We start from the raw sequence: 25,859 nt of genomic DNA, 5'->3' as shown, positions 1-25,859 counted from the left end.
GACTCATCTCACCTACATCCAAAGTAAGTCAAATGACACCCTTCTTTTAAAATAATCTACCTGTTCTAAAAATTGCTGTGGTAGGAGGTCATTAACCACATACTTTGTGTTCCTCTCACTGAAGAAAAGATCATGCAAGCAGGCATCCAGTGCTGACCAACATCATTAGCACAGGTCTCATGGGGTAATACAAGAATACAGGCACTCCTTTAAGTGCTGAGATGTTATTCTTAGGCTAGTTCAAAACAAACCAATTGTGTGTCTGCCATTAAGAGGGGAAAAAACTCTGATAAAATCAGGCACTGTAACCCCAGTGCCTCCACAACAAGCAGGAGATGCATCCAGCTGCTTGCTTCAGACTTACAGATCTCCCCACAAAGAAACCATGTAAGAGTCAAACATTGTCGTTAGTATCAGCACACCTCAGCAAATACCTACTTACTGTACAATATACTCAAAATACTGAGAGGGACACAATGCTTTATTCTGGAACAATTACATGAATTAAAGCTGCTAATCTTTGAAATGTTCTACTAAAGGTAAAGGAAATTTAGAAGTAAAAAAAGAAGGAAAATTTACTGTTACTTGTTTTCTAAAGATTCTCTTCTGTCAATGTTATGCTGTATGAAATAAAAATGCATCAAAAAAGCAAAAACCACAAATTATTTCAAAGTGCTAAAAGCTCGCTATGTTTTTAAGATAAACAAACCCAGGTGTTACCAAAAGTAAATACGTGGGCAGCTTAAAACATGTAGTAGTTTGGAGGGAATAAGAAAATGCCTCAAATGGTGTTAGGGAATGGGTAAGCAAAGAAGACAAGATCTCCAGTTTAAATCAATTTTCAGCTACTCTTCTATTTATAGTTCAGAATAAGATTCTGCATAATTCACACATATAAAAGCAAATCAAAATGATCTTAGTAGGCAATAAAAATTCAATTCTAGCTACGGGAAAACTGCTTATTGTAGAGAATATTTGAAAGAAATGAAAAATCACCCAGACATACAATCTTAAAATCAGATACAATTACATAAAGATTATGTTTCATAATATTTTTTCTAACTTTTATTTTTAGCATCATTATACATTTTTCATTCTGTGTTTTTAAGTCAACATCAGCTGAAGACTGATGGAAAACAGCAGTAAATTACTAGTAGAAAAAAAAGCTGCTATGTTTTCAAATGTGACTTCTTTCTGAAGGCAAGCAAAATGGAAATAGTAACTGTATGGTATGTACTGCCCTTAGAACATATTTGTGTGCACTACAAATGAATGTAAAGTTGCTAGGGAACAACACAACCTTAATTTTATAAAACTAAAATGCCCTTAGTTTGTGAACCCTTTAAAAAGTGCTTTTAACTTCCAATATAGTTCTGTTTTGACAAGAGCTCATAATGCTTACCTCACACTTTAATGAACTCCTGCATTCATTTTTTAATTACTAAAACTTAACATTTCTTAATGTTTTATTAAGATTACAGCATAGCCTGCTGCTGCAGCCTCTGTGATTATGTCTACTTTCCCACCTCCCTTTCAAGACATAGTGTTTGGCAGAATATTATACAAATTCATATATGAATTATTTTTGTACTTAATCACAGGATTCAGCGACTTCTTACTAAAGAACCACAGTATACCTTTTAAATTTGCAGATTCTACTCTCCAAATATCTAAGAACAACAAATAAATTGACATGAATTCTTTGTGCATGACACTTGTTCTTTTAACAATTTATTAGTCATTTTGGAAATAGATACATTCATATTGAGAAAACATATTAGTAACAATAAAATGTCACAAGGACAAATTATGCATCCAAACTATACACACAGGATTAAAATTTTAGCCATAATCCAAACATACCAAGTAATAATTAAGTTATAAGAAAAAAAAAATCAGCCTTAACTCCATTCAATGAAATAAACACAGCGGAAGAAAAACCTAGAATATTTAAGCTCAGTTTAACTTGATGAAGGCCTAAAGCTACTGCGGTACTTGAACCGTAACTGTCAAGTTCTGAGTAGCATCATCATCAAAGGAAGGAAAAGCTGAAGCTGCTTGGATACCCTACCCATCAACTTCCTTATTCTGCATGTGCACATATTGCTTGTCTATGTTCCTTAGACTTACACAGAAGCTCCAAAGATAACTGCAACTCTTGTGAAATCTACCATGCCCTGTGTTGTAAGCCCCATTTTCCCAATAAAGCATTTTAATGAACTTACATTATAATGAACTCCTATTTGGCAATACTATTTAAAATAATAACTTATTTGAAATATTCTTCTTAATCACTGAAAGTTTAAAATATTATATATTGTTTCTTATTAATAAGTTACAAAAAAAAAGTATTTAATAATCAATACACATTTATACTTTCAATAGCCTAGATAAAAGCATCCTTACTCTTTCTCTGCATCTCCTTCACTTTCTTCTGCATGATCAAAGCTCCAATTACTTTTAAAACCTCCATCTCTCTTGGACTGTGATCTATCCAAAGCTGAAATGAGAACAAGTTAAGATAAGTCTTGACTTCAAGCTGAGTTATTAATCAACACAAACTAGAGGAGTAAACCAGATGCATGTATTTTCCCCCAGTATTTATTTTATTGACATCAGTGTTTAACTATCATTTGATCAGTAAGTCCATCAATGCAGTGGTGATTATTATTTCCCTAAATAAATAAAAATATCTGTCAACATCTTATTAGCAGTATGTTAGCAAGCTATTAAAAATTATGACCTGAGGTCATGTAGTAACTATTTTCAACTGTTTTACTGATACTCAGAAATTTAAGGGTAGTTTCTCTGATATGAACTGTATGCCACACACAGAAAGGGTCCTAAAATATATCATTTACATGACTAATAAGCAAATGTATACTGAATTTTTCCATATAAAAGCAACAGTTCCGAACTGTCTGAAGTACAATTTCAACCTAATATGCTGGATTTTTAATTCAACATCTGTTGCTGACCTGAATTAACATACAATGCAAATTAAAATTTCAGTGTTAGCATGAACTAAGTAAAAACTTTTGTCATAGTACATAAAATTTCAGATCTCTCTACTACAATATCCACCCTTATGGAGATTTTCATATAATATCATAGCATGGGGTATTCTTAAGTGAAGGTGTTCCAGAGCACAGAGACAGCACTCATTAAAGCAAGGCACTGTTCCCCCTGGGCCCTAAATACTGCAATTAAGAGCTGTCTCACAGGAATTCTGTGTGAGACAAACTATGCAGCTGCTTTGATTATGGTTTAAGTGTAGTTTTTCTTACCACATTTGTCTTTACATTGTTGAAAATGCATGTAGAAATAATGAATGAAACTGATCTACTCTGAGAGAAAAGAGTAAGAAAATCACAACCAACAACATATGTTTCGGATAAAGTATAAACAAGGCACACAGAAATATTTATTTCATATTCAACTTCTGCTTCCAACTACTTGCACCTACTGCTGGCTTCCTGAGGCATGGGTGAATAACTTAAACACATATTTTTGTGTTTAACAGCTTTTCCTACCTTTTTCTTCTCCCTGTTTGCTTTTTAATCAAGACTGCCGTATAGAATCAACAACATCTTGCAGCAGAAAGTACCTCAGCTTAATTACAGGAGTATCTCCTTTTGTTGACTCTGATTCAATCTGGCACCTTTTGCTCTTAGTACTCTACTTCTCCAGTCAATGTACTCGAGAAGACAGTAATAAGTAACCCTTCCCTATTCCCTCATGATTGCATCGATTCCTGTTGTGTTCTTCCATGGTCATCCTTTCCCAGGCAGAACAAGAAAAAAAATGAGTCAGCTTAATTTTTCCTCACATGAAAACTGTTTCATGCTTTTAAATCCCTCTTGATGCTTCTCTTTGAACCTCATCTAGTCTACTGTACCCCTTCTGAAATCAGGATACACACACTATGAGGAATACTCGAGATGCATACATCCCATGAATTTCTACAAATGCAGAATGTTGTTTCTGTTTTGTTCTTTGCTCCTTTCCTAGAAAATCTTTACACTGCATTTGCTGTTTTCACTGCTAAGGAAAACTGCATTGATCTTTAGGTACCAGATAATTCCATCTTTCACTCATGATTGGTTAAGAAGCACTTCAGAGCCAATTGCTACCTACAAAAATGCCCCTTTTTTACTTCTCATTCACTTAGATTACTTGACATTTACCTACATTGAATTTCATGTACAATTTCAACCCACATAATTCAAAACCTGAGCATTTACAACTTTCTTTAAATAGCTAACCATTATACTAACCCAAGTATAGTTTAAACATCTACTAACTTGGTCACCTGGCTATCATGCCCTTTTCCTTGTAACTGTGCACCAATGTCAGAGATCCTTGTGCAATTCAACTGGTTACTTCTATTAACAAAACAAACCTTTCTTGCCCTCTTTTTCTAACTCCTCACAATTGTTTCTTATAAAATTTTCCATTTTATTCAGAGGTAATTCAGCCTCTCCTAAAGCCTTTGATAATGACTTTACAGAGGGAACAATGAAATCAATTCTGGTCTCCATTATAATTTCCATGAATTCAGGTTCCATGGTCACAAAGCTCACTGATGTAAAGTGCCTCAAATATCGCCACTGCCTTTTTAAAATGCTGAGATCACACCAGCTACCCTTCTTACCTGTAGCAGAAATATGATGCTAACCACAAGCAACACACTGCAGTCATTAGCTCCTTTATCCCCCAGTTCCTCTTACAACACTTGGATGAATGCCATTTGATCATGCTGCCTTGTTCACAGTTTGCTCAATGTACTGCAATTTCTTCCACTGATGCTTCATTTTGAGTTGTACACTCTGTCACACTCCTTATTAAGAAACATTCTGGCATGAAGAGCTCTCTAAGCATTGCCAAAGTGAGTGCAAGCAATTCCATTATTCAGCTATGACCTTACATACTCCAAAGCCACCTTTTTCAACTGGGTTGTCTACTGATCCTCCAGACACTCCTCAAACTTTCCTGCTGAGTTTGAAACACTTAACAATAGTTTTTATGTCTGCTGGGAGTTACTAATCAATTTTTTCCCCACCTCATTATAATTACAGGTTAAATCCACCAGCTCTTTTATTATTCTCTATTTTCATTACTCAGATAAAAGATCTCATTCAAGAACTATGAAGTTTTATTTCAGATATAGTATCTTATTCTGATGTTTAGCCAGGCATTTAGCATTTGGGGAGCCTTCTGAAATCTACTTAAACAAGTAGCATGCATGCTGTAAGCCTCCTATACCTTTAAATAACTCCCAAGCTGGCTACAAGTATTTCACACTCCAGTTGCATATTTTCTTTCTTTTTCAAAAGGTTTCCTAGTATTTTCTGTAATTCTTCTTTTAATTAAGCATTTTTGTATTGGACGGTTCATCCACTGCTACAGATCAGTGCAGCCATCCATGGAAAATGTCTCAGTATCTCAGTTCTGCTCATTCAACTCTGGATCAATTTTCACTCTCCCTAGCACTCTTGGTCCTAACAAAAATGTAAATCTAGAAGTATACCACCATGTTAGTCAAAGTGTTCACCTGAGTTACGTGATCTGAACAGCCACTTGGTATCTGATTCCATACAAGATTTTTAATTTTTTTAAGGGGGTAACAAGTAATCTGTCACTAAGGCTAAGCTGCTGACTATTTTGTACTAAGACTTAAATTTGGAACCCCAATGATGCAATTTTCACTATGTGCACCATTCAAGGTCTTTTTAATCAATAAGGCACAGCCATACCCAGAGGTGAAAATATTCATAAAGACAGAGCTAACCCTAAGATATTATGCCAAGAGAAGGTAATCCCTGCACCTCTGCCTAAGTCACACAGCATGCTGGAGGCAGATTTCACTCTCCTTTTTCCTCCCACTACTAACTCCCTTTGGTGCTGTTACACCAACGGAGGTATCAGTTCTGAGCCCAAGAAAGTACCCGGAATTTAACTAGAGAAGTTACACAGGCGCAGCTGACACATTTCACTGCTTTTTTTAAACAACAGTTATATGTAATTTCTAACAAGCCAATTTAAAAAAATCCTGAAAAAATAGTGTGTTTTCTTAGGACATTTATGTCATTATTAACCACACCCTGAAGCCGGACTTTTAAAAATCCCCATACAGTCTTTTTGTGTAAAACAGAATTACCACATTTTGGATTAGAAAGCAAAATATGCCTGTAGGAAAATGTCAGCAAGGAGATCAACACCTTTAAATTACTGTGCATGGACACTGTTTCGTAAACTCCATCAGCAGGAGTTACTGTCATTCAACAATGTCACTAAGCAATTCCTAAATGGAAGGAACAAACTTCATAGTGAATATCCATGAAATAAGAGCAAAATTTTGCAGTTGCAAAAAAAAGCATCTGTTAAAATCCTGCCCAAAACACTAAAGGAGAAGTGACATACGAAGTATTTAGTAAAGTACTAGTGTCCAGCAAAAGACATCATATTGGAAGATTTGGTTTTTTCATGTCTTGTACCTTGTGCCTCTAAGGCAAATCATTCTGTACCAATTTATACTACAATTCACCAGAAAAACACCCCTATTGCTTTATTGTTTTGTATGTGATGCTGCATTGGGTTTGTGAGGCAAGATTTTGGTGGCAGTGGGGAGCTGCAGGGGATCAGAGGGCCTCACTTCTGTGTCTGGGAAAACCATGGAGCAGATCCTCCTAGAAGACAGGCACATACAAGGCACATACAAGACAAGAAGGTGGCCCAAGGCAGTGCCCATAGCTTAACTAAGGGCAAATCATGCCTGACCAATCTGGTGGCCTTCTATGATGGAATGACAGCAATGGTCGACAAGAAAAGACTGACAGATGCCATCTACCTACACTTCTGTAAAGCCTTTAATATGGTTCCACATGATGTCCTTATCGACAAATTGGAAAGACATGGATGGACTCTCTAGCAGGTAAGGAACTGGCTGGGTGGATGCAGCCAGCGAACTACAGCCAATGTCCAGGTGGTGATGAGTGGCATCCCTCAGGTCTCTCCTGACTCTTGGGACTGGTACTCTTCCACGTCTTCATCAATGACATGGTGAGATCAAGTGCAGCCTCAGCAAGTTGGCAGATGACACCAAGCTGAGTGGTACAGCTGACACAGTGGAAGGACATGATGCCTATCCAGAGGGGACCTGGACAAACTTGAGAAGTGGGCTTTCCCTTGAAATTCAACAAGCCCAAGAGCCAGGTATTGCACCTGAGCTGGGGAAATCCCAGACATGAGTACAGACTGGGAGAAGAAATCACTGAGAGAAGCCCAAGAGAGAGGGATTTTCATATGGACAGACAGTGATGGGACAAGGGGCAGTGATTTTAAACTGAAAGATGGCAGGTTTGGATTAGATATATTACAAAGAAATACTTAGGGAGAGAGTGGTGAGGCACTGGAACAGGTTGCCCAGAAAGGCTGTGGATGCCCATCCCTGGAAGTGTTCAAGGCCAGGCTGGATGGGGCCCTGAGCAAGCTGATCTAGTGAATGGTATCCCTGTCCACAGAAAGGGTGTTGGAACGAGATGCTCTTTAAGATCACTTTCACACCCAACAGTTGTATGATTCTCTAAGATCAACTCACCAAAGAAGCCAGATGCATTTATTGTCCACACAAAGATCAACTTTTCTAGGAAAGAAATCTTTTCATATAGAACACTGGTTTGCCAAAATAACTCCCTAGCACCCCCCAGAACACAACAACAGAGACTTCACGGTTTCTATTGCATACATAGAAGCTTTTATAAGTCCTTCATCTGCTGAAATCTCATTTATTTCTGTGTGTAGAAGAACCCTTCTAAACACACAATCTAGATCAAACAAAGGTTAGGTTCAGGACCCAGACGCTTTTTCAGGATGACTTGAAGTTTACATTCTTTTTCCCCAGTTGCTGGTAAAGAAACACTGCAAGCCTCATATTACAAATGCTTACACCATCACAACTGCAACCAGCTTATCAGATACTGCAGTATTTTCTGCTCACACAGAAAATGTAAATTAATTTAAATGTACTCAGAATCATTGCCTTCATCCAGACTCATCTTTAAATAAATGAAAAAAAATGCTTCTAAGCTTTCTAATCTGTTGCTCATTTAGAGTCATCAGATATATTGTTAAGAGGATACAAGTGCTCATAAAACTCTGACACAGAAATATTTTTTGATTTACTTTCCCCATTGCTTCATTATTCTTCCAGACAGGCTTCTATGCAAAACAGTTTTTTATCTTCCAGCTTTGATACCATCAGCTCTACTATATCAACTGTGTAACCACAGTGAGGTTGCATTTTCACAGTCTGAAGCAGCACTCCATGAAGATACAGGCCCCTCATTCTTACTAGGAGTTGCCAATTCTCACTCCTGTCCTGCACCCTGCATATGTCAGCACAGAAAAGCTGACAGAAAAGCTGGGGAAGGACACTAATTCAGGCAAGAACCCCTTGAGCAGCAGGGGAGGGGAAAAGTTATTTTTCAACCACATCAGGTCCCTCCTCCTGTTCAACCACACTAACACAGCGCAGCTGTGACAGCACAGCAAAGGTAAGGTCCATCCAGGAACTGAACTATCATAAGTACTATGGATACGAAGGAAATTTCCATGGAATTGTAACCTAACCTACATTTATAGGTAGAGATTTAAATATCTGGTGCTTACAAGATGCTTTAACTTTCCACTCCCTAAATTACCTGCAGAGGCAAAAAAAAAAAAAAGTCCCAGTAACACAGTAACAGGCAGTAATCATAACCTCACAGTAGCTGAGATAGTACATGAAGCAGAGAGTTTAATAATGAAGTTCTATGATACCAGTGTAATGGATATCAAACACAGACATTCCTTTGCACGTGAAGGGAATTCAATATCTTAGCTGGCTAGCAAAAACACCCACACCCTTCCAAGAACTTGATGTCCACAGAAAACAAATTATAAATATAGAGCATTCATTTCTGGACAAAAGCCCCTGGAAAGCAAAAGCATTTTTGAAAGTTCTGTACTTTAAAGATGGAAATCATCTGCATATTCTGGTAAATGACTGCGTTTTTTTCAGGGCTTGTAAGCACATTGGGCTGCTAACATTGCAGGTTACTGCACTGATGACAGGACGGAAAAAGACAGAACTGCCAAGTTTGATCATTTGCTGAACTGTTTAGTATTTTTTAAGTATTAACAAGGAGTAACAGAGGAGGATGAAAGGCTAGAGCTTTGAAGTATGTTAAACATTTTCTTTGTGATGCCTTTGAAAGTTTATCTGGCTAGACAGCAATTATAACCACACAATGGACAACTAACGCTTCTTCACCTTTTCTACTGATTCTCTCCACAGAGGCATAGCGGTATCTACACCACCCAAGGATGGTGCCCTTATGAAAGCATCAGAAAACAATGCAGAACTACTTCAAGAGGCCTTCTTTGTCTACACCAACAACAAAAAGAATGCTACAGAAAATTGTGGGCTTTTTCTGCTCAATGAGACAGAAACCTAATGACAAAAGACATGAAAAAAATATTAAGAATATGATTTATTTTTTTGTCATCCCAGACTTCACTGCTAAGTTCGGTCCTCTGACTTCACAGTTCCCCATTTCTATCAGCATAATCAGTGGGAATGCAGTATCACTCATTGTCAAGGAAGATGTGATTAAGGAGCACTTCAGCCAGTTGTATCCAATGCCTGGAAAAACATCATTGCCCTTCCAGAAGGGCAACAAGGATGACCTGGTGAACTACAGGCTAGTCTGCAAAAGACAGAACTTATTCTTTACCACATGTGTGCTCAAGAGTTGACCACACTGACCTGAGAGACAATAGAGACAGGACAAATCCCCGAGCAACCTGCTCTAACTGGGTCTGGCTTGAACAGGATGTTCCAACCCATCTGAATCCAGCCAGCCCTCAAATAAAACCACAGACTATTCACAGGTACAAAGCATCCCCGAAGCAACTGCACCCCCATCAGAAAAACTTCCAACTTCGAAAAAGGAGTACAACAGTCACTTTTCTTCTTTTCCCTCTCTGAGTAAGTCTGACTCCCACTCAAACTTTCCACACAAGTAAGATAATTTGAGTAACATCAAAAGTAGGAGCCAACAATAAACAGGGAAAAGAGGAGAAACAAACAATAAAGTAATTTTTTCATCTCTAGCATTATGAATTCTTTACTTACCTCAGACCTCTACTGCTAGACTTGGAGATATACCGAAAATTCAGAAATTAGGAAGAAAGTTTTGTTGTTTTTAAGGAAAGTTAAGTCTAAGAGAGGTATATTCCTACTTTATAGATAAAAATAGAGGATAAAAGGTGACGTTAGCCTAAGAACAATTTCTGAACTGCCAATTCACTCTCAAAATATGAAAAATATATAAAGCTAACAAGCCATTTCAAGAATTTCTGAACAAGAATTCCAGAATATACTTTCTGTGGCCAATCAGTATATTACATTAATCACAGATTATCTCAAATTCTGAACACTGGAATAGTTTTAGAAGATGAGCAAAACACAGCGTGAAACCTTACAGTATATTATGCATGTGATTTGCACACTTTGTTATGCACCATGGGATCCATCTTCAAATAAAACCTAAGCTTGTGCAACTGAGCATACAGCAGTATTAAACAAATGGCAATCTATTTTTAGAAAGTGCTGAAAGGCAGTTACATACAGAGTAAGATTAATAACTTAGCCAAATTACCTGGAAATTAGGCAACTGACACTTTGAGAAGGTTTCCATGTTTGCTGCAGAAATTGGAACATCAGGATGAAATAAAGCACTGTATCTTACATACCAAGAGGAAGAAAAAAGAATTTGTACTATTTAATTCTTCTGGTTTTAACCTGTAAAGTCTCATAGATGATGTCAGATAGATACTATCCCCTTTATAAAAACACACAGAATTTAAAAGTCCAGAAAGGTTCCACAATCTCTGCAAGAACTTAACTTGCATATGCAGGACAGAAGAATCACAGAATTGTATTGGTTGGAAGTGACCTTAAAAATCATCTATTGCCAGCCCTGCTGCCATGAGTCAGGGGGAGACATTCAACTAGACCAGGTCCAGAGCCCCATCCAGCCTGGCCTTGAACACTTCCACAAGAATGTTTCTTCCATAAGAAGAAACTCTAAATGTAATTGAAGTAGGAAAAAAGCACAAGACACCTCTTTGATGTTGTCAATTGCTCAAAATCCACATGAAATAGACAGTAAAGAAAGCATATAAAGAAAATGCTCAACAAGATCAATTAAAAAACCTCAAATATTTGGTCACAAGAAAAAAGCACATTTCAGAAAATAATTGAGTAGGGAAAGGATGATGAAAGAGTTAGTTAAACTATGTGGCAAGAAAAATATTTGCATTTGCCCTTCTGTAAAGGCTAAATACCTGGAGTTTTCTCCAATTCTTAGAGACACTGGCAAGCTTTCATACCCATACAAGGCAGCAGTCAGCTGAGGTGGATTTCTAATATGGCTGAAAAGGAATAGACTAGCTCCACCAACACTTCTCCCCACTCCAAAGATTAGTTTTCTGTCAATTCAGTTCCTCCAGCCAACCTGCCATGAAGCCAGTGAAGTGCCAGTGTTGACTGGAGCACAGCTGGAGCTCACTGTCTCTGGGAGGGGCAGCAGCTCTGTCCCTCGGAGCAGCACCCAGCAGTGGGCCTGGCTGTGTTGTCAACTGCAGGCACAATTCCTTGTGTGGCCATACAGTATGGCCCCACACACAGGGTCTTGCTATGACTCTGCAAATCCACACACAGTTAAGATCTATGTACACTATGTCTCTTAAAAAAAATCAGAGAAATGCAACATAAATATAGGCAAGAGCCCTCTGCTCAGACTAGATACACTATTTACTTTAACTCCCTTGCAATTAGCAATCATCAATGCAGCAAGGAGTGAAATAATGCAACTAGAGTACTGCATTAAGATCACGGAAATCTTTGTAATGGAAGTACCAAACTTCTCCAGACCTAACAGCAATGAGTTTAAGGAGCACTGACAACTGATAACTAAGTCACAGTATACCAAGATCCACAAAGCAGGCTTTATTTTTTAAAAAGCTAAAAAATCACTTTAAAATCCCATGAAAAACAAATGTTTTCTCAGTAACTACTCATAAAAGCAACAAAAATTAAGATGGGCTATCAACTCATTTTTAATAAAGTAACACATGCCATCTTGCTAATTGAACCTAGTTATAAAACTACTTTTCAAGAAACAGCACTCCAAAAACAGCTAAATCAAAACACAGAACTTGTTAAATGACCATCCTGCAGCCAGAGTTTCAGCCACTTCTATCCAAAGAAACTCCTGCTTACCTTGAACTATAAGCTCTTTCTCAGAACTTACTGAACTGTGCCTCACAGGGCACAGTCTTTCTTCCACCTAATGAGCGGTGCCTTTTTCATCTAACATAGGCTTTGCTACATGACAAAGAACTTTTTACTTTATCAATGACAGATAGATTTTGTGGTATTTATCAAGATTCAGCTACAACATACTTGCCTCATGGCAGACCTATAAAATCTCCATTGAAGTTTTGCTGTCCCAGGGCCAGGTATATGCAAACACAATGACCTGGGACAACATAGTCCCAAAGTTCACTTTTGAAAGTTTGTCCCCAAATGTAAAGGATCCTTAAATTGTTTCTTAAGCAGTAAGCCTTGGTAGAAATAAAATTACAACAAACTCTAGTAAATGTTTCTACAAGTGAGCCTCAGAAATTACAAAGGCAATTGTAAATATGAAACCTAACATCTACTGCATAGTTCAAATTCTCATCTAATGGGCTCTTGAATAATCTTTCTGTTAGACTGTCGTATTAAATTCTGTCATCAGCAGGATACTCATATTTTGCTAAATGAGCCATAAAAATTGTACATGTCAAACAAATACAACATTATATCCTGTGACATTAATAAAAATACATCAGTAGAATGAATTTTAGTACAAATGAAACAACTGTATGACATCAAATAAAAACATACTCATAAAATAAATATTTTGCAGCTGTTTCTTAGAGACATAAATTTCTAAGATTACTTATTATTAATCATGTCATAGAGTAATATGTTTAACCACAGCAGAGTATTATTGGTATTTTTTCATTCCTAAAACATTGTTGTGGCAAGTCTAATAAAAATAAACAAACAAACAAAATCTCACAGAGATATGAGCAGGGAGACTTTGCTCCAGCTCATATGGCCTGAAAACAAACAAACAAAAAGTCAGGAGGCCTTAACAGAGTTTTGAATCATCACAGCTCTTTATCTATAATCACTCAAGATTAACTCAAAAAAAGATACCCCAAAGTCTTTCACACCAAATTCTTCTTTCAAAGGAATTACTGGGACACACATGCAGAAATGTCTCCTTGCCTCATGCAGCGCTCATATCCCTTGTCTGTTAACAAAACCTTTTTAAAGGCCTGCTGACCAACCTGGGAAGAAATAACCACAGCCTGTTAATTTATTCCCTCCAGTCTCCAGCCTTCACCATAACCTTGTTCTTCACAGAAGATAACCTGCTATTTAAAATAATTGCGTCTCCTTGGGCAGAATAAAGCTGCTCTTATACTAAAATACTTATTACAAAGTTTAAGCTATGTATTACACCTTAGCCTGACTTAACAGATCACCAGGCAGAGATGGAACAGGAAACGTCCTTTTCTTCTCACATGTAAAAAGAGGCTGTATGCTCTCCCCCATCCAAGCCATTGTCCTGCATCTACCAGTTACCCTTCAATGAGCAAATTCAACAGAACTTTGGCAAAGTGCCAACCTGGCAAGACAGAACAGACTAAGTTCAATCTCTCTGGCAAGAAATAGGTTAAGTCTCCAGGGTGGTAGAGAGTTCAAGCACCCACTAAGGTGACATTCAGACACCAATTCTGACTTAATTACAGCTTAAGGTCATCTTAACCTGAAAATATTAGGCATTAGGCATCCTAGGCTGCTGAACACAGAAACAGAAGTTAGGAACACATGCTTTTAAAAATTAAATGTGTAAGATAAAGCTACTAACAAATTTAATTCTATCTAATAAGAAAAATAATATTCTACTAATGCTTTCATTTTCTTCATAGAAAGTAAGTACAGAGCATTAGACAGATTTCAATCTATGTAAAACTATCACTACCTTAAAAACCTCCAAACTGTAACCAACCTCCAAACTGTAACCAAAACATGGGCCAAAAGAAAGGAGCTTAACACATGTGCTCTCCTCACCCCAAAGTAAATGCCTTTCAGAAATGCCAAGACAAGAGAATTACATTTGAACTTTCTTCCCAAACCCAGATTTGTTCCTGGTATCTCCACAATATCCTCCACCACAACAGCTCCATTTTTGTTCGGTTTCTCAGCCTCCTGCAGCATCTTAAGCTATCCTGCACACTCTTCCACTCCTTTCTTTGCAACACAGACACATGAAGGTATCTGCTGTCCTGTGCCCCAAGTCCTCTCGCTGCCGTGACCCCTGACTGCTCAGCCACTGAAGGAACTAACACCAGTGAGCAGCAAACTGAACCATGCTCAGGCAACACTGAAACCTTAGCTTCAGGGACACTAAATTTGACTTCCCTGCTTAATGGAGTGAGCAAATTTCACAGACTTCTGTATTTTTACCTGTAAGGCAAAAGGGTAAAAAATTTTTATCTTTACATCTCTGTAAATGAGAGGTTTTTAAGTTTTGGAAAAATAAAAGTTACGCTACCATGTTTGTTACTTGCAAGAAAGCACTAGCCAAGGACACTGCACTTGCAGATGTTGCCCAAGGGGGTTGTGGATGCACCAACTCTGAAAGTGTCCAAGGCCAGGTTAGATGGGGCCTTGAGCAATTTGGTGCAGTGGAAAGCGTCCCTGGCTATGGCAGCGGATTGGAAATAGGTGATCCTGTTACTGGGAAGGAAGAAGGCAATACTATGAGATGACTCAAAAAACCTTCATATTCTTACAAAGCAGTATTTAAAAATGCAAAGTTCAGTGGCTATTCTCATATTATAGGATCTGCTACAGCACAAAACACCTTGGTACTCCTCAATTATGAGACAAAGCTAAAACTATAGACTAGGTGAAGTCTGATACTGCACCAAAATCCATGTGCAGTCTTCCAGAAACAACAGTAATAAAAGCCGAAGTTGCTGTTGAAACCATTAAAATAAATAACCTATTTTGTTTTATTCTTGTACATAAAACAAGAAGGGAAAGACTGAAATATCTAAATGGGCCCATATCTGTGCAAGCATGACATCTGCTAACTGTTGGTTTAATGTTTGCTATCCCACCATGTATTAATGCTACTACTTTTGTTATTACTTTTTCATTTATATTACATAAAGAAGTGTAAGGGTCTCTTTTAGGAACATTCTCATTTAACTAATTTTTTTTTTTGCCACTAAAAGCCACTAGAAATTCTGTACTTTTTTTTTTCTGAGGAAAGAGTAGCACTTTACTACCAAATCCAAGAGCCAGAAAATAGTGGATGAGGCATCCCAAGGAAGACAGTTACACCAGAAGCTTCTATGTCCCACTTTGAGAAAACTTATAGAGCAGCAGTTACTTAGGAAAAACTACCAAATACTAAATGCCTGAGGACAAGCCTGGGCTCCTAGAATCCTGTCTCAAAATTAAGGAGGTGATGATGTGGAAGAGGACTGGGACACAGCCTGTTACCTTAGAATGTGCTCCCAAGCATATTGCAACATGTTATAAAGCAGTAATAGATAAATTAGATGTATTTTTAGTATCTTTCTGCATACTTTAAGAAGTACCCTGTCTTTCCTAATATTTCATGCCACCTATCGCCCAAGTTAGTCTGGCATGTATGAAAAAATAAGACAGTAAGAAATGTTTTCAATTTGACTTTGTTGAGAAATAGTTCTCAACAAGTGAGTTTCATTCATAGAAAATAACCTGTTACTCAAGTCAGAAGGTTTCCTATTCTCAAAACCACTGGAGAGAACAGCCCAACATTCCTCAAGTCTAAGAAGATACATGTGCAGTGCTGGAAAAAAAATCTGAATGGGTCAAAGGACTGGGATATATAAACAAGCTATAGAAGTCACAAACTTCACACTTTCTCATTTAAAAAAAAAAGCCACTCTCAAAAAAAACAGAAGAAACAGAAGCTGTCTGGACACTGACGGGACAGACACAAACCAGAGAAGAATTCAACAGGATAAATCAGGAGTTCATATAGACACAGAAGATCAATGATACCTGAAACAATTCTTCCCCACATTTTCAAGCTGATCACAATCTCCATTAGATCACAAACAAAGCACCAGAGACTTATTAGAGACAATTACAACAATTAAATTTCACTGTTAAGAGAAAAATAAAGAGAAGAATCTTGCAAGTAGAAAATTCCGGCAGGTAGAAATGTTTCAAGTGTTGTACCTGAATATAAACTGCACTCCACCCTCCTAATTTGTATTATTCCAGTCAGAGATTTCTCAGTATGGTTAAAAACAGAAACAAAAAAAGAGAGGAGGGGCTTACCACCACTTCAAAAGGTAGGTCTGTAACTCTACACTAATACACAAAAGCTGCAAGCTTCTGTACCACCCCAGAATCTCAGCTACCTTTAAGAAAACTCCCAAAAAGTTCTAAGTCTACAGCTCTTGCTTTGGTGAAGACAATTCTTTACAAGTGAACTGAAAGAAGAACAAAGCAGTCTTGTGGAATCCTCTGGCAGACAACTGTGAAGTTTATTCTACTGCTGTTAACAGGTAGACCACATAGTTTTGTTTACTGTTATTACGAAACCTGTAGCCAAGAAATAGGAATGGAAATTGAGCAAATTCCTGCCACGACTGCACTGAAATATCTCAACAGCTCTGAAGCTAGGGACTGGCAACATTCCTTAGAAAGGAGATCCTCAAAAAGAAAATTCAATACTGGCTCTCAGCATCACTACTGTAATCACCAGAAGACTGAAATAAATGATAGGAAAGAATAATACATTTCTCCCTTATTCTGGAAAACATTTTGAAGTTTACCTATTATCTACTGCATAAACATAGGTAAACTTAAATTTCATGTTGGAAAAGAGAAATTACAATTTCTTCGCAACTCAGTAATAATGGAGTCAGAAAACAAGAGTCCCTGCAATTTTTCTCCAAGGTTATAATGATCAACAGTACTCTCCATTCCCACATGTTTAACATGCCTCCTACCTTAAGTCCAAATGAGTTTGCCTACCATTCTTTATATTCTAGATGTGACTATCAGTTAAAAAACACAGGAACTGCTGCAGACACAAATTTCTAGTCACTGAACTTCTCGTCCACAATATTAGGAAAGAATTCCCATGAAAGAGAAATACTTAGTGCAATTTCTGCATGTTTGGCCCATAACTTTGAAACATCACTTTAAAAAACCAAACTCAGAACAGTTTTACTAATTTCACTTGCATCTAGATTAAATAACAAAAATAGAGTGCTTTCCACATTTCTAACAGTCCTGGCACTTCAAGTGAAGAAATCATGCAGGCCCTGTATATCCACATATATGTGATCAACTATTATCACTGCTTCAGAATGATAACAAGTGCAGCTTTAAAAAGAGTCCATCATAGTCCTAGGGATCTCTTTCACATTTCCATTAAACAGTCTATATATTACAGCATAAAAAATTATGCACATTAGATACACAGAACTGGACAAAAACCATGAATCACTATGAATCACTATGTTCAAGAATGGTACTACCAGAAAGGCAACAAATCAATCATTCAAGGAACACCCTTCCAGAAAGACCATTTTGTTTTTACTGGAGAATAGAATAATAAAAATGTTAAGAGGAAGCACTCTTACAGTAGAATGACAGACATATTTCTTCACAGTAATAGTTACACTAAATGAAAGAAAAGCAGAATCTCACCGGACACGTGGAATCAAAACCAAAATTCTGAACAATTATCATACTGAAAAGTGATTTATTTCACTTAACTGTACATTTATCTTAAGTCTGACTGATAGTCAACATAAGCAGGACAGCATCAGAAGTGTCTGTGTACCTGTATGTATACACACAAAAGAAGGTACGTATTTAACCAGTGTCCCTTAGGCTGAGTTTAACTGGTGATAGAGCTGACATCCATTTCGCCCAGACTTCCTCTACTGTGCATGTTCAAGGCAGGGATGGACAGAGGAGTCCTGCCAGTCTTTGAGAAAACACCTTTTGAGAAAACATTAAGTAAACAATTTTTGGTTGTTGCTTACACAGCCTTCAACGGACTCCATGAAACATACACTCAGACAAGTTATAGATACAGCTCTAGGCTCATGTATTAATAACCATCATCTGGCAACAGAAGTTGCCATATTTCCTACTCTGCACACTTCAATCCCCTTTTTTGTCTCCACTATACTTATTTCACAAATCTGGCACTCTCTTGCTTGTCTAGCCTTAGGGTAACAGTGCTTCTAGGTAACATCATTAGGTTGATCTAATATGCTATCTTTCCAGACTGGAGACTGACAAAAATCTCATGTATATATACGTATTTATAGATTTTCTATGCCTGTACTTTTTCTATAAATATCTCTAATAAGTACCTATCAAGTAACATCTGAAAGCCTTTTCCCATTGCTTCAAATCAGTACAGATTTTACCAGCTCTTTCTAAATCTGCCCAAGTGTGACTGTCCCATTTGGACTTGGGCCACCCCCATAAATTTTTTGTCACCACCATCTACACCAGATTTTTCTTCACATGTGGCTGCACTCTTAGGGTTTCTATCACCTCATCAGTCCTAAAATGAACATGTCCCCAAACAATGGGGAAACACAAAACCAGCTTCACTTCACCCATCGTGGAACACTGAAGCTTCAAATGGAGATGCTATCCAGTATTGTATTGCTCCTGCTGTTGGAACGAGAATTCATAAGCAAAAAAAGTGTGACTATTGCATATGAAATTCATATTCTCTCAGCCACCTGAGCAGCCAGCAAGTACCCAAGGTGCACATATTAGACAGTGACTAGTCATCACCTTCAGACTTTTAGCTGTCTGCACAAACCTCACCATAATCTGTGGAGACGTCAGGAAAAAAAATGGGGTGTCCACATTTCACCACCAAATCCTTTAAAGGTATAAGGGAGGTAACATGACAGCTGTCATTAACCAGAGTTTCTGAATATCAAAATTCCAGATTAATTGTTCAAAACAACAAGCAGTGTTTTGTTCACATGGTACATCTATTTCAGAATATCTTGTAATAAAAAGCCAATATCCAACATCCTCCAGCAAGAGAAAATCTGCAAGAGGTTATGTTCTGTGCAATGCAGGTACTGCAAATCTCCCATGCTAAACTTCCTCCTGACTTGAAAAACTCTGCTTATGAGGAGTACTTAATTTCATTAATTTTTCTTTGTTATCATCGTGGTAATTTGGCAGAATTTACCAGACTACTGGTCTATGCCATCAGGACATGTGCTTATAGCAATTTTGCAAGGCTACAGCAGTAAATTTTTTGATGTATCAATGAAACTGTAAAGACTCAACAGTTTAAAAATATTCCCATTTCAGGAGGCTTTTCACATTATAATTGAAAGCTTTATAGTGATAAACAAAAACCCCCTCAAGACACCAAAACCGTATAACAAAAAAGAAAAACAAAAAAGAAAAAAAAAGAAAAAAAAGAAAAAAAAGTCAGGGCTTTACAAACGCAAAAGGTTTCTTTCAAATGCAGGTAATAAGGTTTATCCTCCCCTTTGTACCACAATTTTAAGCATTACCCCCCTCACAAAATCAAACTCAGTCCCAAACCTTTACAGGAGCCTTTTAGGAGCAGGCGAAGACTTATTTTACGGTGGGGCCAAAGAATACGGGCTAGGCCGGGGCCTGGGAGCGGGCTGAGGGCAGGGCGGGCAGCCCCGGCCTCCCCTCTCACCCAGCGCTCACCCTGCCCGCCGCCCCCAGCCCAGCGCCCGCCGAGCCACGGCTGAGTCCTGCCGCCGCACCAAGCCCGGGCTGCTCTCGGCGCTGCCCCGACAAAGGAAAGAAACACCGCACTCCCAACGTCTCGAAACAGTAAAAGAAAGAAAGAAGGAAAAAAAACAAACAAACAAAAAAACCCCGAACCAAATCGCCCTCACTAAGCCCTCCCTCAAAAGCAGGTCCCTTTTCACCAGACCTAACCACGGCAGCCACCCTTCCCCCACCACGAAGCCACCTCTCATTGTCGTCGCACCCAAAGGGGACCCATAACCCCCACCCCCCACACGAACTCACACGCCCGCCTCCCCCATTCCCCAGTTTGTGCCGTGCCCCTTTACTGGTCGCCAGAAGGGAAACGCGGCTCGCGGGCCACATTTCCCTCCTCGCAGCCTTGCACGCACCTTCCAGAAACAAGCTGTCTCTGCAGCCACCGCCGCCGCCACCGGCCATCTTCCCGCTGCCGCGCAGCGCTCCCTCACTCCATCGCCCAGCGCGGCGGCGGGGCCCGGCCCTTCCCCCGGCCTGCCCGCCCCCACTGCGGAAGGCTGGGTGGCTGACCCGCAACGGCGGCACTACCGCCGAGGCCCGGCCCTCTCCCGCTGCCGGGCCGCGCTGCCTTCCGGCCCCCGCGCAGGAGGAAGCGGCGGCAGCGCGGGCGCTCCTCCCTCAGCGCGCCCGCCGCCGGCACCCGCGAGCGGCCGCAGCCGGGCCCGTTGGCGCCCGTCGGGGCAGGCGGGCCTGGCCTGGCCGCCGCTGCGCCGCACGCGCCCCCGGGAGCGCGGGAGGCGAGGGCTCGGAGCGCGCCGCCGCCGCCGCTCTGCTCCGTGAGCGGCGCTGGCCCGCCCGACCTGCGGCTCGCCCGCCGCGGCAGCCGCCGGCTTTCCCGGCCCCGGGACGAGAAAATGGCCGCAGCGGCGCTGCGCCCGGCAGTACCTCGGGCTCTCCCGCTCCCTCCTCCATCAGCCTGGAGGCAGCAGCTTTCGGGAGACGAGGAGGTGGCTCGGGTAAAATGAATGAAGTTAGAGGAGTGCCGGAGTCCATGGCGGAGCGCTGGGGCCCGTTGGCCTCTCACCTCGCTCAAGCTCGGGGAAAAGGTCTTCGCAAGATTGAAAGATTCCTATTAATCTTTAAATCTTCTGTGGCCTGATCATATTCCAATCCAAATGTTGGATTTTGCAAAACGTGCAGCGTTGCCACGCCAGCTAAAGTGAAATTGCAAGTCATGGCTTCAGGTGCATTTGAGGTTTAGTATGTGTGGGTTTTACATCTTAAAAAGCTTTCCTGTAAAGCCGAAATACAAAAAAAATGCATCCTTTAAAAACGGAAAGATAATTTGTGGCACTCTGTAGCTAGGCAACACCAGATACTCCTTCCTTGGACAGGTTTTTCAATCTGGGATTCTGTTGACTCCTGTTGCCCCCTAACTTTACTGCAGATTTGGGGAATTCTAAGGTACCTGGTGTCCAACATTTCTAATCCCTGAAAAGTGATCTTCCAAAAATGCTTGAACTGAAGACTTGTTTGCAGACTGAAATCCTAAATTAGGTAAATTCAAGCACCTAGTGCATATGAAGATTAAAGGCTAGAAAGAGGAAAATTGTAGTTTTCCTTTAAGTCTTCTAAATTTGGCATTTTTGTTCCTGAACGCACCTAGCGTGCTTAAAATACTTACAAGAGTGCTCCGTTTTTATGCAATCGAGAGGCAAAAAGCAGTCTGGAAGACAACAGGAGATATCAGACTGCTCCCCAAGTGGTACATCTCACCACCAGAGCTTGAAAGTACTTAGAAAGAATCCCAAAAGCTGTAACACTGCTGGCAAATCTACAAATCTCAGTCTTCAAAATCTCCTTAGGAAAAAAAGGCTTCCTGAAAGAGAGATCACAAACTATCCTTGTTTCATTAGTAATGAGATTAACAGGAAACAATTAGGAGAAATTGGTCCCAGCTAATTACAGAGAAACCAAGAAAATAATCTGTTCAATAGAAACCTCATAGTTAAAAAAAGAAATTTGGAATCTAACTTTCAAAAATACAGTTTTGTATCTCAGAGGCGTATTGTCCAGTTAGAGGATTTACTGCAGAGGTTACAGCATTAACCCACAAAAACAAGTTCTTATTGACAGTTGAGACTAGACTGATCCAGGTCTACACAAGTCTACATAATTTTTTTAAAACTAAGGATTTAGAGATATGAACTATTTGAGTAAATGTTCAATGCTCAGTAGAGGATTCATTGACCAAGGTATCAAATACATCTTGAGAGTTTTAGTGAACTGAGATGCAGTATAGGTAAAAATACCCTTTTAAAGTAGAAAGGATAAGGGAATAAGCTATCAGTGTTAATCTAGATGCATGATTGATTTTGGACTTTTTGATTGATAATTTAACATAAACTTTTTAATGGAAAAGACCTGCCCAGAATTACATCTCATTGCACTGTTCTTTTTTCCTTTATTTTGAAGCTCCTTAAGGATGCAAGAGGATAGAATATAGTCAAAACTCTTAATAATTAAACTTTTATTAGTAGTCTATTCTCAGCCTTAGAGTGGTTTGTTTTTTCATTCAAGAAGTATTTGTGAGGGAATGCAATACTGAGAGCACTCAAGTCTTACAAAATCTTTTCAGATCCTCTTAACTTTGCCTAGAACCAGAAGATTTTTTTTTTTCATGTAACAGAATGAACAAAGAGAAAGAGAAAGTTAGTGTTCTCCTTCACTCTGAGGGAAATCTTACAGAATTCACTGAGTTTTCTTTCTCTCTGAAGGAAGAATTCAATTGTGTTCACAGAATAAGAGCCCAGGGATGACATGCATCAGGTCATTGCTTTCTGGCCTTTAGCATCCCCTAGAAGTTGACCAGTCCCTCTGTGGGTAGTTGACAATCACAGGCCAGTGTAAGATACAGAATTTACAAACACTGGCCTGTGCTCAGCTCTGTTGGCACAGCTCTGTGTAGGGTGGAAAGCCGATTGCTGCATTAGGGAGTGGTGAAGAATTTTTGTCTCATCTTAGAAATCTATTTTTTCCTTTTCTTCCCACAATGAAAAAGTTATTATTAATGAATGTGGCTTAGATGATTCAGTGCTGAAAATTACTTTACAGAAACTGAAAAGTTTGGGGTTTTTTTGTATTTCTGATTCTTTCCAGTTACTTCTTGTTTCCTCTCTGTTCTTGTAAGGTTAGCCAAGAAAATGGGGGTAGTTATTCCCTAGAAACACTACTTCCTTGCTTAAGGAATAAAATGGAATTGGGATTGCAGTTTTACAGCTTCTGTTGTGGTAATGTACATAACTTAGTTTTCTGTACGGGTGTATAAATTGAATATAGATATTTAAGGGAATTTATAGGCACCTTGAATATTTTTTTGTTATTTACAACCCATGAACCTGCTCTATAGACTATAAATAACTTCTGTTTAACAGTCCCATCATTCAGGAAGTAAGTGTTCTGGGGTGAAGTTAATTTTCACTGTTTTCCATTGTTGTTCTTAGAACTGTTTCTTGAACATATTAATGAAACACGGTCTGTGTTCTCAGTTTTAAAAAAGTAACTGTCTTCTTGCTGTCCTCATGACCTGCTGCCTAGTTTTCTTCTTTGGCATTTTCAAAGCAAAATCAGATTTATTTCTTGTATGGCAATATCTTCTTCTTGTTATTAAAGTTATTGCTTTAATTTCAGGGGTTGTCTCATACTATTCCAGGACAGCTGGCATACTGCAGGTAGCTCTTCAGGAATGTTTCCAGAGGGAAGAGAACTATTCATTTGTGTGCTGGGACTTAACAGTGATACATCAGGATGTGGAAAAGGTTTTTTGTTAAACTGTGGTATCAAAGATGGTAGATTGTCAAGTAGGTAGTAAATAACTAAGAACAGCTTAAGATCATTGAGATTGTGTCTAAACTATTTTCCTAATTCTTTCCTTGAAGGAGACCTGTTTTTTGAATCTCACCAATTTACCTCAAAACTCAACATTGTGCTGTTGAAAAGTAACCATAATAAACAAATACCTTGTAGGTTTTCTGATACTGTTATAAACATTTTGAAATCTAAAATGGCCATTATTGATTTAAGTGTCTTTTGCATTTGGTCATTATTGCATTAGAACTATTCAAAGAGAAACAGTTTTGCTTTAAATCTGCAAGTTTTCTTACTGGACAGTGAGATAAGGCAACTGTGCTGGGCTAAAAAACATAACGACTAATTAAGCATCAAACTGAGTTTTATAAATATAAAAGAGTGATTGAGTCATATGCCAACATTGTTATCTACAACATAGCATTAGATATTACTTTTGGAAATAAAAATTTCATTTTGCAGGGTTGGGCTACATTTGGGACGTCATTTTTTATAGAGGAAAAAACTTATAGAATTTGTTGCACAGTCCAGAACCATTACATCATTTACATCTCTAAATAGAAAAGTAACTGTGATCAATGAGGAAAAATAAAACATTATAAATGAGAATGGTTTCAAATATATGCATGAAATGATGCTATAGAAAAAATAGCCAGTTATAAATCAAATATAAACTATTCTGTTGGAAAAATAGGGGATAATCTTTCATATTTTAATTATTTCCTAGTGATGTACATAAGGTAAATGTACATTAAATCTTTGAGGCAAAGATTTAACTTTAACTAACAAAAGACTAAAATGTTAATAGTTTTCTAAGTGTTAAAGGGGGAGCATATAAAAGGCTCAAGAAAAATATGGTACATTTAAGAGACATAGAATATACTTTCCAGTGTATATTCAAAATGTCTAACTTGCTTTATCATATTTTCTCTAAGTTTCCTATAGCATCTGTGTTGTTAATCTGAATTTGCTTTTATTTATTTCTGGTATTTTTATGGTGATGGTCTAAGGGAAATACAGTTTTGCCAAGAGACTGATGAAATACATTTATTGATTGCATTTCAACTTTAAGATTCGGCAACAGCATAAATTTTTTCTTTGTCTTTCAGTGTAACTCTTTCATTATTTTACTGATAAGAGCAGAAGTTCTAACTGATTTAAAGAAGAAAAACTAGAAAATGTTTCATTTGTCATCCTAAATAGTATGGCGTAGTAGTTTTTCATCTACTAACAAAAAAAAGTATCTACAGCATGAAATGCTGTAGATACAAAGACTATGCATTGAGAAAAATAAAATATACATTTTTCTACAATAAAAGTTAAGCATAAATAATGAAAGCATAGCAAGGCTCAGACTGTTACTTCAGGCATGTCAGGCATCCAAAAACATCCAGCATACAAAACATACATTTATGCACGGGGTCAGATCTTGTCTCTCTAATCTCTTGCTTTTCAAATAAATGGGAAATATGTCTTAAGTCAACCTCCAAAGTATGTTTAAACACATAGATACTGAAACTTCTTTTGTATGAAGTTTTACAGAAGTCATTCTCATGATCACTCATGGAGAGAAATACATGTTCTTAATTTCCAGCTAGCAGAACTTGCGGATGGCTTTTGTTTAAAATGGTCTCACCGTTAGAAAGAGAAACTGTTTTGTAGCTGATATCCTTGGAGATCCTTTGTCAATAACCATTTGCTTTAAGAACTCTGTTACTAGAGATGGCTTATTTAACCAAATGCATGTAATAAATAGAATATGTCTTATTGATATATTTCTGCAGGCTCACACCTCTTAGAGGAGGATCACTTTTCCCTGCCTGTCTGTTTCATTAGATGCCTATGTGTCTGGTGCTTTAAGAATACTTGTGCTTCAGAGCAATTAAAGCAGTCTTTTAGGAAAAGTTGTTACATGTTTCATATGGAATTCTTCTGTATATTTTGGAATCATATTTCTAAAAATAAATTACACCAAGGGCTTGTAAAATGGCAAATATTAACCTGTACACATACATGCAAAAATACATTCTAAAGCAAAGAAAAAGGTCAAATT

General features: G+C 38.4%; 1 protein-coding gene across 2 annotated transcripts in view; it reads right to left on the bottom strand.

The window, feature by feature from the left end:
* SENP6 (SUMO specific peptidase 6) overlaps positions 1–22,062 on the bottom strand; it is a 72,732-nt gene extending 50,670 nt beyond the window's left edge. Inside the window, exons 1-2 of one of the 2 annotated variants that reach the window (XM_038130977.1) lie at positions 20,353–22,062; positions 2,407–2,500 (exon numbers count right to left, since the gene is read on the bottom strand). In XM_038130977.1, the coding sequence (XP_037986905.1) occupies positions 2,407–2,500; positions 20,353–20,401 (143 nt within the window). In that variant the 5' untranslated portion in view covers positions 20,402–22,062. The remainder of the gene's footprint in view (positions 1–2,406; positions 2,501–20,352) is intronic. The other variant, XM_038130976.1, reaches the window with a different exon arrangement.
* Positions 22,063–25,859: the final 3,797 nt, after the last annotated feature.

Source organism: Motacilla alba, chromosome 3 (assembly GCF_015832195.1).
Source record: "Motacilla alba alba isolate MOTALB_02 chromosome 3, Motacilla_alba_V1.0_pri, whole genome shotgun sequence".
Taxonomy (NCBI): Eukaryota; Metazoa; Chordata; class Aves; order Passeriformes; family Motacillidae; genus Motacilla; species Motacilla alba.
The sequence above is the reverse complement of the archived record's forward strand: the minus strand, read 5'-3'. Positions and strand labels throughout refer to the sequence as shown.